This window comes from Lactuca serriola, chromosome 8 (genome assembly GCF_051521515.1).
Source record: "Lactuca serriola cultivar US96UC23 chromosome 8, Lser_US96UC23_V15, whole genome shotgun sequence".
NCBI lineage: Eukaryota > Viridiplantae > Streptophyta > Magnoliopsida > Asterales > Asteraceae > Lactuca > Lactuca serriola.
The window spans coordinates 70,501,724-70,514,572 of record NC_136415.1 but is presented as its reverse complement, the minus strand read 5'-3'; the positions used below and the strand labels follow the sequence as shown (position 1 = coordinate 70,514,572).

Sequence of the window (12,849 nt, the reverse complement as noted above, 5' to 3'; positions counted from 1 at the left end):
TATTCATCTAGGAATTACTACTACCTGTGTTATGTTATGTGCTAGTATGATATGATGCTATGTGCTAGTGACAGTAGGGGGAGATAGTCCCCGAGGTATCCGGTTGGTAGGACCGAAGGGGAGGCCAGCACCCAGATATGCTAGGCAGTATCCGATCGGTAGGACCGAAGGGGAGGCCAGCACCCAGATATGCTAGGCAATATCTGGTCGAGAGGGCCGAAGGGGTAGGTCGGGCACCCAGATATGCCTGACAATATATATATGTCATGAGATTTTATGGTATGTGGTACGGTGGGGGAACTCACTAAGCTTTGTGCTTACAGTTTTCAGTTTTGGTTTCAGGTACCTCCTCAGCTAGGGGAAAGGAGTCGGCGCGGTAGCAGCATGTCAAGCACACTCTCTCTAGTTTCCGCATTTACAAGATTCTCTGGGATTTATACTCTGATGTTTGATTGATTATATGGTTTGGCTTTTAGACATGGTTTACGTTGTGTTATGGTTTGATCAAACAATGTTTTAATTATTAATGTTTTCTAAAGTAACGTTTTAAAACGAAATTTTTGGACGTGAAATTTGGGTCGTTACAAGTTGGTATCAGAGCCCTGGTTTGAGGGATTCGGACACACCTTCGGGGGTGTCTGAACTCAAATCGAGGGATTAAAAGATTTTCTAAAAGAAAATGTTTTCAAAAAAAAATTGAGAAAAGAGTTTCGAGAAAGAACGAAGTGTGTGATGTGCGCGACCGACCGAGCTCAAGTAAGTATTCCGCAAAGTACCCATACAAGTTTATGTTATGTTTATCAGCTTTTGTAGAACAACATGCTAGAATAGGACTAAGGATCTAGGAGTGATGCCTTATGTGTCTGCTTTATGTGTTTCAGTTGTATGAGAATTGCATGCTAGTTATTGAGTAGACAGCAAGTAGGATAGCCTGATTAGGTTATACCTGATAGTATGAGCTTAACACTTATGCTAGTACAGTTCCTGAAAGCAGATAGAGTTGATTGAGATTGTTACCCTTGTCTGAATGCTGCTTGCTTTGTGCTACGTGGGACTCTGAATAATGGGAGTTAGCCATTAGGCGAATGCGTCACGTCACATGTGATCAGGGTTGAATAATCTTAGAGTGCCGGATTTGATCCTACTACACAGCTCTTGTTTGAGTCCAACCGTTGTAGGGACGAGTCGGGTACTCGAAGGATTATCTGATCCTCGTCACATGTGATGGTATTCGGGTAATGGCTAATTGGCATTACAAGAAGGCCTGCAGCAGCTGAGGACTGGATAGAGTGGAATCAGAGATTTCCCTAGGGCGAGCCTAGGATGAGTATAGCAGTGATCGGCAGTAGTGAAAGGGATCTGGTGGAGTCGAGGCATTCCTTGAAGAAGGTACGGATAGATGTGGAAGGTAGTATGGGCCCGTACTACTGAAAGCAGAGGATCCGTACCCGAACCAAAGAAGGCCAAGATAAGACCAGGGAACTTGTAAGTAGCAGTGATCCCTCGGGAAGTATCAATATCTCTAATGTTTGTTGTGATGTATTGCAGAATGGTGGTACTTCGATCGAGGACGGTAGATGGCGGTTTAGGAGAGGGGTCAGGTTCGGGATCAGGTTCCGAGCCGGTTGATGAGGGACTACGCGAGTTCATCGCGTCAGAGATCACCAGAGGCATCCTTGAGTCGACCCCCATTCTCTTTGGGTCGATCAAGGAAGGGATCATGGAGTTGATGGAGGATCGCCTTCGGGCATTCCGGAGTGATATGGCATCTAGCCAGTCGGGATCTCGCGCACTGTCCTTCAAGGACTTCAGAGGCAGTGGTGTGCCAGATTTCCATGGGGTGAAGGACCCCATTGCTGCCAGGCGATGGATTGCAGACATCGAGTCTGCACAGTTGACTAGCTTCTGTCCTGAGGGGTCGAAGGTGAGGTATGCAGCAAGGTGTTTACGGGACCGAGCCCGGGATTGGTGGGAGTCAGTGGGCGACTCGTTGAGAGCCTCAGCTATCGAGGCTATGACCTGGTCGGACTTTGTGACCAGGTTCAGGGCAGAGTTTGCGCCGGCTGTTGAGCTTCAGCAGCTGGCCAGGGGGTTTCTAGACATGAGACAGACGACGGAGACTGTGGCGGAGATCACCGCCAAGTTCCGGGAGAGGGCTTTGTTGGTGCCCCAGTATGCTGGTGACGAGGATATGAGGAGGACTCGTTATCATGATATGCTACGAGCTGACATCCGGGAGCATGTTAGCTTTTCGGCTTGCCCTACCCTGGACTCCATGATTGCCAGGGCGAGGGAAAGGGAGATAGATTTGGAGCACATCCAGAAACGGAAGGCAGAAGAGGGTCAGTTAGGAGGGGCTTCGGGGAAGAAGCCCAAGGGATCAGATTCGGGGCCGAAAGGCCAACAGGGACGGGGACGCTGCAGGAAATGCGGCAAGGCGCACGAGGGAGCGTGCATGATGGGATCATTAGGCTGCTACAAGTGCGGCAAGTCTGGGCACATCAGCAGGGATTGCACTGCTCCGGCAGCAGTTATTCAGACATCAGAGTTGTTGTGTTTCCACTGCAACCAGAGGGGCCACAAGAAGGCCAATTGCCCCCAGTTGACAGTTTCAGCGCCGGTGAAGGCGCCAGCTCCAGCGACCCTGCGGATCAAGGATGGCCGACAGGGCAAGGCAGAGGCTCCAGTGGTGAGGAGCCGAGTGTTTCAGCTGACTACCGAGGAGGCACGCGCCGCACCCGATGTGGTGACGGGTATGATTCTTTCCCTCTATCTTATTTTTATGATGTTATGTTATTGATATGTGCTCCGTATGTATATGTATGCATTAGGATCGTTCCATGTGAATGGCCTTCCAGTTCAGGTGTTGTTCGACTCGGGTGCGTCCCGATCATTTGTTTCCCTTGCGCTTAGCAAGAAGTTTCATGAGTCATCGGGCGAGTTAGATTGCCCTTTGGAGGTGGAGATTGCTGATGATCGATCGGTGCGAGCATCGATGGTATTTCGAGATTGCGTACTGCGTTTGTTTGAGGAGCGCTACTTGGTAGATTTGGTTTCCATTCCGTTGCGTGGGAACAAGGTGATTATAGGCATGGATTGGCTGAGCCCTAATGGGGCGGTGATAGATTGCGCGCAGCAGCTAGTGCGGGTCAGGACCCCAAGCGGGGGAGAGTTAGTCATTCATGGCGAGAGGCCGCAGTGTGGATCCACTGTATGTTCAGCAGCGAGGGCTAGGCGCTACCTTCAGCAGGGATGCGCAGGATATGTCGCGTATGTGATGGATACCCGGGAGGCGGGTAAGGCGACAGTGAGCAAGGTTCCGGTGGTTCGAGACTTTGCAGATGTTTTCTCGGAGGAGCTTCCTAGGATACCTCCGGAGCAACAGGTGGAGTTCAGGATTGACCTTGTTCCTGGTGCGGCTCCGATAGCCAAGGCGTCGTATCGGTTGGCTCCTCCCGAGATGCAGGAGTTGTTTACGCAGCTGCAGGAGCTGTTAGACAAGGGATTTATTCGTCCGAGCAGTTCGCCCTTGGGAGCCTCGATTCTGTTTGTGAAGAAGAAAGACGGGTCGCATCGGATGTGTATAGATTACCGGGAGCTGAACAAGGTAACGGTGAAGAACCGTTACCCGCTCCCGAGGATTGATGACCTCTTTGACCAGCTTCAGGGAGCATCTTGGTTCTCCAAGATTGATTTCCGTTCGGGTTATCATCAGATGAGGGTCAGGGAGGAGGATATGCAGAAGACCGCGTTTCGGACGCGCTATGGCCATTATGAGTTTGTGGTGATGCCGTTTGGGCTCACCAATGCTCCTGCCGAGTTCATGGACCTCATGAACCGCGTATGCAGACCGATGCTGGATCGGTCTGTGATAGTCTTTATCGATGACATCTTGGTCTATTCCAAGACTCGAGAGGAACATGAGGAGCATCTGAGAGAGGTGTTGGAGACCCTGACGAGGGAGATCTTGAATGCCAAGTTCTCCAAGTGTAAGTTTTGGTTGCGCGAGGTGCAGTTTCTCGGACACCTTGTCAACCAGGACGAGATTCTGGTCGATCCGGCCAAGGTCGAGGCCGTGATGAGATGGGAGGTTCCGAAGTCTCCATCTGAGATTCGGAGTTTTCTGGGATTAGCAGGCTACTATCGGAGATTTATTCAGGATTTCTCCAAGATAGCCGTACCCCTGACGCGGCTGACGAAGAAAGTCGTGGCCTTTCGGTGGGGACCTGAGCAGCAGGCTGCGTTTGAAACGCTGAGACAGAGACTGTGCGAGGCGCCGATCTTAGCCCTGCCAGAGGGCGTAGAGGATTTTGTGGTATACTGCGACGCGTCCATTTCTGGGTTGGGCGCGGTACTGATGCAGAGGGGGCATGTCATTGCCTACGCTTCGAGGCAGCTCAAGCCTCACGAGGCGAACTACCCGACACATGATTTGGAGTTGGGGGCGGTGGTTTTTGCCCTCAAGATTTGGCGGCATTACCACTACGGGGTTCGATGTACCATCTACACGGACCACAAGAGTTTGAGGTACCTCGTGGATCAGCCGAATCTGAATACGAGGCAGCGTCGGTGGTTGGACGTGGTAAAGGATTATGATTGTGAGATCCTCTACCATCCGGGGAAGGCCAATGTGGTGGCCGATGCGCTTAGCCGCAAGGCGGCGCCGATCAGGGACGTTTGCATGAGGCTGACTGTGGTGACTCCCCTGTTGGAGCGAATTCGGGAGGCTCAACAGGAGGCTATCAAGGAGGAGCATCGGAAGAGCGAGCGTGTGGTGGGTCAGGTTTCCTCCTTTGATTATGATAGCCGAGGACTATTGACACTACACCGTAGGGTGTGGGTGCCGTATCACGGAGGCGTGCGCCAGATTTTGATGGAGGAGGCGCACAAGTCCCGATTCTCTATTCATCCCGGGGAGACGAAGATGTATAGGGATCTTCGTCTAGATTATTGGTGGCCCTGCATGAAGCGGGATGTGGCATGGTACGTTGAGCGCTGCTTGACCTGCAGGAAGGTCAAGGCCGAACATCAGAGGCCGCATGGCAAGATGCGGCCGTTGGATATTCCACTGTGGAAATGGGAAGATATCACGATGGATTTTATCACGAAGCTTCCCAGGACCGCGCGTGGAGTGGATTCGATTTGGGTCATCGTGGATCGATTGACCAAGAGTGCTCACTTTATCCCGATTCAGGAGAGCATATCGGCCGAGAAATTGGCCGACATCTATATTAGGGAGGTCGTGGCGCGGCACGGGGTGCCAGTATCGGTTATCTCGGACAGGGATGTGCGTTTTACTTCCAGATTTTGGAAGAGATTTCATGACGAGTTGGGCACTCGTTTGCATTTTAGCACCACCTTTCACCCGTAGACGGGTGGTCAGAGCGAGCGGACCATCCAGACTCTGGAGGATATGTTGCGGGCGTGCGTGCTAGACTTCGGTGGTAGCTGGGATACCTATCTTCCCCTGGCCGAGTTCTCCTACAACAACAGCTACCACGCGAGTATCGACCGTTCCCCATTTGAGATGTTGTACGGAAGGAGGTGCAGGACCCCGATATGCTGGGGTGAAGTTGGCCAGAGAGTCATGGGGAGCACCGAAGTGGTGCTCAAGACGACCGAGAGGATCCAGCAGGTCCGGAGCAGGCTTCAGACTGCTCAGAGTCGGCAGAAAAGTTATGCCGACAAGCGTCAATCCGACTGGGAGTTCCAAGTCGGGGATATGGTTCTCCTGAAGGTGTCGCCTTGGAAAGGCGTCATTCGATTCAGGAAGCGGGGCAAGTTGGGCCCGCGATTCATCGGACCGTTCAGGGTCGTAGCCCGGGTGGGCAAGGTGGCGTATAGACTGGATCTGCCAGTCGAGCTCAGCCAAATCCACAGCACCTTCCATGTTTCCCAGTTGCGGAAGTGCTTAGTGGACGATTCAGCAGTAGTGCATTTGAAGGATATTCAGGTTGATGACAGCCTGAATTACATTGAGCGCCCAGTCGCAATCCTCGACAGGAAGTCGAAGGATTTGAGGAACAAGAGGGTGGAACTAGTGAAGGTGCAATGGCAGCACCGCAAGGGTTCGGAATGGACTTGGGAGCCGGTGGACGAGATGATGGAGCATTATCCCGAGCTGTTTCGGGATCGAGCAGCAGACTTCGAGGACGAAGTCTAAAATAAGTGGGGGAGATTTGTACCACCCGGTTCCTGGTACGTAAATGTTATTTGAGTATTTCCTTTCTTTTAGCCTTGGACTAGGCGAGTCATAGGTCCGACTCGCCGAGTGGATGCGGGACCTGGGACACGTTTAAGTTGGCGACTCGGCGAGTCCATATCCTGGACTAGGCGAGTCATAGCTGTTGGATGAAACCCTAAGTTTCAGGGGTTTGCACCCTATTTAAACGACTTATCCGCCCCAACCTCGCCCCCATTCACCCTCAGAGCACTGTATCTCTCTCTAGCCTTGCTTCCTTATGAGTTTGAAGTGTTTTGTGGTGTTCTTGAAGTTTCTTTGAAGGAAAAGAAGAGGGAATCAAGAAGAGGAGAAGGAGGCCAAGCATCTCTGTGTCATTCCAACGTTTCCCCTAAGGTATAGCTCGTTTCCCCTCTGTTTTTAAGCTTATTGTCCCTTATAGCTCCATTAAAGTCCTTTTTGAGTCATTTCCAAGATTGTGTATGCTTGAGGGTTTGTAATAAGTCGATTGGCCTCTAGATCTAGGCAAGATTGAGCTCCAGGAGCTCAGATCTGTTAGCTTTATGGCCCCATGTTGCTTGTCCACCCTAGATCTACCCTTTTGAGGCATTTTGAGCCCTAAAATCCATATTGGTGAATATCTACATGTAAAGTTGGAAACTTTACGTGTGATTTGTGTCCTAGAAGTCCAGATCTGTGAATGGCATGGACTGGAATCGAGCAAATCTGTGTATTTGGTGGGTGCATGGCAACGACTCGGCGAGTCTGTTCGCAAGTCTCTGAGTTTGTCCCCTTTTCGTAGTGTCGAGTGAGCAGTGAGTCACGGGGTGTGACTCAGTGAGTTGGAAGCTGAACTCATCTATGGAGGTACTCGGCGTGTCAATGCCCTGACTCGGCGAGTTCAAGGCAATCTCCTTAGATCAAGAACAGACTCGGCGAGTTGTTCATACAACTCGGCGAGTCGCAGCATAAGTGTTCTTCAGATGAAGATGGACTCGGCGAGTTTTTCATACAACTCGGCGAGTCTTAGCATAAGTGTTCGTCGGATGAAGATGAACTCGACGAGTTGTTCATACAACTCGACGAGTAGGATGAAGGACTTGAATATCAGTTTAGAAGGTGAACTCGTCGAGTCGTCGCCTAACTCGACGAGTAGGAACGGGATTCAGGGCAATCGATTGGGTAGGGACTCGGCGAGTTGGAAAGCCAACTCGGCGAGTCGGGTCAACTGAAAGTTGATTCTGGCATTGTTTGATGACATGATCAGGGGTAAAATGGTCATTTTACCCAAAGGACAGTTAGCAGTGTTTGATTGAGTACGTTGTGGGAATTGCAGCCGGAGGATTTCCGGAGCAGCAGCAGCATCAGTAGACAGTTAGTTCCCGATTAGATCAGCAACTACTTCGAGGTGAGTTAGCTTCCAGTAGCGGTGGGTCTACGGCCACAATGTCGGCCCACCAGTAGGAGTTATATGTAGATGTTTGTCTCTGTGATATTCATCTAGGAATTACTACTACCTGTGTTATGTTATGTGCTAGTATGATATCATGCTATATGCTAGTGACAGTAGGGGAGATAGTCCCCGAGGTATCCGGTCGGTAGGACCGAAGGGGAGGCCAGCACCCAGATATGCTAGGCAGTATCCGGTCGGTAGGACCGAAGGGGAGGCCAGCACCCAGATATGCTAGGCAGTATCCGGTCGAAAGGACCGAAGGGGAGGCCAGCACCCAGATATGCTAGGCAATATCCGGTCGAGAGGGCCGAAGGGGTAGGTCGGGCACCCAGATATGGCTGACAATATATATATGTCATGAGATTTTATGGTATGTGGTACGGTGGGGGAACTCACTAAGCTTTGTGCTTACAGTTTTCAGTTTTGGTTTCAGGTACCTCCTCAGTTAGGGGAAAGGAGCCGACGCGGTAGCAGCATGTCACGCACACTCTCTCTGGTTTCCGCATTTACAAGATTCTCTGGGATTTATACTCTGATGTTTGATTGGTTATATGGTTTGGCTTTTAGACATGGTTTACGTTGTGTTATGGTTTGATCAAACAATGTTTTAATTATTAATGTTTTCTAAAGTAACGTTTTAAAAGGAAATTTTTGGACGTGAAATTTGGGTCGTTACAGAAGCCGCATAATAATCACAACTAGAGATGAACATGTATTAACTGCACACAAAGTAGATGTTATACATAATATGAGTTTGTTAAACACTAATGAAGCTATGAAGCTCTTTTGCAAGCATGCACCTCAGGGTTATAGACGTATAAAAGACTATTAGCAGCTTTCGAAAGATGTTGTATCATATGCTGGTGGGCTCCCATTAGCACTTAGAGTTCTGGGTCGTTTTTTATGTGACAAAGAGACAAATGAGTGGAGAAGTGCATTGGATAGATTGAAAGAAATCCCATATGCTAATATTCTGGAAAAGCTAAAAATCAGTTTTGGTGGACTTACGTCCGAGGAGAGAGAGTTGTTCCTAGACATTGCATGTTTCTTTAGAGGGCGGATTAAAGATGAAGATGTAATGATGAAACTTGATGCTTGTGGTTTTCACTCAGTTATAGGCATAAAGGTGTTGGTTCAAAAGGCTCTCATAACTATTTCAGAATATAGGATGTTTGATATGCATGATTTGATACAAGAAATGGCACACTACATTGTTAGAAGGGAACACCGCAAAACATCGTAGAGTTTGGAAAGAGGAAGATGTTTTAAAAATATGTGCTATGGATGAAACAACGGTAATATTTAGCTTTTTCATGATATAATGTATAAAGAAACACTTTTTAGATTTTGATGATCCTGAAACCATTTTTTTCTGTATTCCAGAACCTTGACAGGATTGAGGCTATACATGTTTTGTGTTTTAGGAGTGATGAATCACAACTAGTTGTTCAGGTTGCTGCAAACATGAAGAAACTTCGGTGGATTGATTTTGATTTTGAGCCGATAGAAGATGGATTGATCGAGACTCCACTTGGATTAATTATAATTCCACAAAATTTTCCACCAAGGGAGCTTTGTTGTCTAACATTGAGGTGGCTCGATGCAAAACAACTCTGGGAAGGTTACAACGTAATTCTTATTGGTTAATGAATGCAATCCAAACTTTTCAAAATTGCGGATATTGTCCTTTTCTCCTAATTTGGTTTTGGATTTGGTCCCATACAAAATTAAAAAGACTCTTTTCTCCATATGTAATCCATTCCGGTTGAAAACCTGAATGAAGACATGGGTTTTGGTTTTTAAACTTAAAAACATTAATGTTAGAGTCTTATAGGTTTATATTCTTTAAATTAAAATATACTCAAGGGTTTGGGACCAAACATGTATAAAGCTGAAACCGAATCTATTTAAATTAGTTTATGTGTTTGATATAATTGTTTTATTGTTTTTCCATTTCACTTATGTTTAAATTATTTTAAAGCTGAAACCGAACATGTACATATACATGTATATATACATACATACATACACTTATTGTCCATGAATTGCTGGCAAACTTTGTGTATACAGTATCTACCAAATTTGAGGATGATCAAACTTTCACGTTTGGATAGCCTAATCAAGACACCTGATTTTAAGGGGCTTCCGAACCTTGAAAGATTCTTGGTTTATGAATGTTGGTCTTTAAAGAGAGATTCATCCATCATTTGGACGTTTGGCAAATATTGTTTATGTGGTGATACAAGATTGTGACAATCTTATGATAGTTCCACCCATTAACCGCTTGAAGAAACCAAAGACTCTTGTACTCTCAGGATGCACTTCATTTGATAATCTTTCAAAGATCGAACAAAATATGGAGCATCTTGTACCTCATAACATGAACCACATAGGGCTACAGCTTATTAGTGGATACTTAAGGAAGCTGGATCTCAACCGATTCAATTTGGGAGATGGAGACATCAAGTCTGCTGCTTTTTGGGAGTTAACCAACTTGCAAGAGTTAAATCTAGAAAGAAATAAATTTGTAAGGTTGAATTTTAGTCTCTTGCAACTTCCTAGGCTCAAATATCTCAACATAAGATACTGCAAACACCTTCTAGAATTAGCGGAGCTGCCATTAAGTATAGCTGTTGTTGTAGCGGATGGTTGTGAGTCACTTGAAAGCTTTGGAGATATTTCAAACTGTAAATGGTTGTGGAAAGTCTCACTTATTGGGAACCACAAACTTGGCCCACTTGCTGGTGACATAGTACTAAACTCTATGCTCCAGGTTTGGCTTTTCATTTTCACTCTTTACAAGAAGAATAAAGGTGAATCATAATTGAATGTGTTTGTTTTGTGTTAGGGAAACGCGAAAGATTACTTTTTCAGTATCTGCCTTTCAGCCATTGACATTTGGAGGGTGTTTGTAATTTGGGTATACTGGGTGAAGACATATAATATGTCGCTTCCACATGATTGGTACAATCACTTTTCTGGGATTTTAATGTTCGTCAGTTGTGTCGGCAATTTTCTGGATATTAATATAAGTATCAAGCAGGGCTTAGATGAAAATTTTCAATCTCAGTTTTGGCAGGAGTCTAATCGAAGACATGATACTCAATCTCAAGAGACATGTGTAGGATATGTTTCCTTTAGTTCATTGAGGCACACTGGATGCTTGAATTCAACATACAATACCATTTCCTTTTCCTTGAACAATGAGTATTTGTATGGAGGTGAGCTTAGGTTTAGGGTTGTACTCGTTCCTAAAGATGATCTGATGCAAACGGCAGAAGTCAAAACAGATTGGTCAGAATTTTGGGATGAGGAAGAAGTTTATAAAAGAAAGACATTTACCTTCCATCATCATCCAAACTCCTCTATCAAGATTTTATAGGAACCTATTGCTCATTATTACTTTTAGATGATTTGTGCTACCAATTTCTTTTAATGAGTTTGTTGATTTCAACCAAAATCTCGGCTGAGAAATATTTTCAAGAGTCACTTTAGCCTGAGTGTCTTGGATTGTTTATTGATCATGGTTGTTTTTATTAGATAAGATTGCATCTGAAGTGATGAAATCGAAAATTTTTTGGTAAAATTTGTCTTTCTCATATGATATATGTGATTTTAATAACATTTCTACAAGTCGCACCTGTTGGTTGATATTCCATTTCTGCTGGTTGATATTCTGGAAAGTGATTACAAGTTGCCTTGCTAATATATAAGACTATTATATGGACTCCGGTGCAAGCTCTCACATATCCTTTAACTCATGTAACATGCTCTCTTTACAACCATGTAATTCTAAGTCCATAATGATTGGTAATGGTTCCATATTTCCGGTCACTCACATTGGAAAAGCGTTTTCCGCATTCTCGTAAATGTTTAGCTTTTGTAATTTAGTTTATGTTACATTTGAACTATTTGGTTTCATTGTGAACATGTGACAGTGTCGGTGATCTTTACTCTATTCTCTGCTCGTTTTCCTCCTCGTTATCGACCCCTATTCTAGCTGATGTGTCTCTCCCTACATGGAATTGGACTTTTTATTTCTACATCTATAAATAAACTCCCAACTTGTCATGCATGTTAGCGAAGGAAACATTGTCGATTATCTTTTGAATATTTCAAAACTGAAACTTCTCATATGTTTGAATTTATACATTCAGATTTGTGGACTTCCCAATTTCAAAGATTAGTGGTTTCAAATATTACATATTATTTTAGATGATTTCTCACATTTTTAATGGATGTTTCTGCTTTGTGCAAAATCTAATGTTTTTAATGATTTTTTTACTTTTCATCCCTATGTTTTAACACTATTCAAACAAACCATTCAACTTTTTCAATGTAATAATGGTCAACAATTCAATAATCAAACTTCACTAAATTTCTTTCTAAAAATGGCATTAAAAGTTTAGTTCTCTTGCTCATACACCTCTAAACAAATTAGAAAGGCTAAGCGTGTAATCCGCTCCGTCAACACCATTCTTCTTTTTCATTCCTCTCTTCCACCAAATTTCTAGGTTGAAGCTATTTTACCTAATGTTCACATACTCAATCTTCTTCCCACTACAACACTTACCTTTAAAACACCACTTGAAATTATATTAGGTTTTTTCCCATATATGATCACCTTCGTGTGTTTGGATACCTTTGCTATCCAAACACAGTATATGTGTCTACCTCAGTCCCTCCCCCGACCATAGAGGTTATCATTGACTTGACCTTGTCACACAACATGTCCATATCTCTCGACATGTTATTTTTAATGAGGAGCAATATCATTTCCCTAATTTTCATGTTGCCCCTTTACCCTCCAATTATGATCCTTTCCTATTTGATGACCCTTCCAACTATGGCGACCATCACTCTCTTAGTTGTCTCTCCTACGATATCTAATGCTACTTCTCTTCTGTCTGATAGTAATCCTTTGTCTAATCACGAATCTTCTCCCTCCTTAGGAAGTTCCTCTAATTCCACCTTGTTCCACTCTCCTCCACCTTTCCCCTCCAATCACCCACCTATGACCACTAGTTCTCACATTAGCTCCCTTAAAACACATCATATGATTTGGTGATTCTTCGTTAACTTTGATTTTCGTGTTTTAGAGAGTTTTTGCATTCTAGAAATCGAATTCATCCTTCATTCAATTCATAATTCGATTTTCTTCACTAGAATTCAAGTGATTTTTGCTTTCTCTTTCCAGAAAACCCATTCAAAATCA

The 12,849-nt window shown here is 45.2% G+C and overlaps 1 protein-coding gene across 2 annotated transcripts; it reads left to right on the top strand.

The window, feature by feature from the left end:
• Positions 1 to 8,469: 8,469 nt before the first annotated feature.
• Positions 8,470 to 11,908, top strand: LOC145066431 (uncharacterized). 2 transcript variants are annotated; one of them, XM_079013678.1, is made up of 5 exons: positions 8,470 to 8,929; positions 9,018 to 9,263; positions 9,705 to 10,407; positions 10,483 to 10,598; positions 10,705 to 11,908. In XM_079013678.1, the coding sequence occupies exons 3-5, from the start codon at positions 9,895 to 9,897 to the stop codon at positions 10,757 to 10,759; spliced, it is 684 nt and encodes a 227-aa protein (XP_078869804.1). In that variant the 5' UTR covers positions 8,470 to 8,929; positions 9,018 to 9,263; positions 9,705 to 9,894; the 3' UTR covers positions 10,760 to 11,908. The 2 variants fall into 2 exon arrangements, with proteins under 2 accessions (XP_078869804.1, XP_078869803.1); XM_079013677.1 differs by having other exon boundaries at positions 10,483 to 11,903.
• The last annotated feature ends 941 nt before the right edge of the window (positions 11,909 to 12,849 follow it).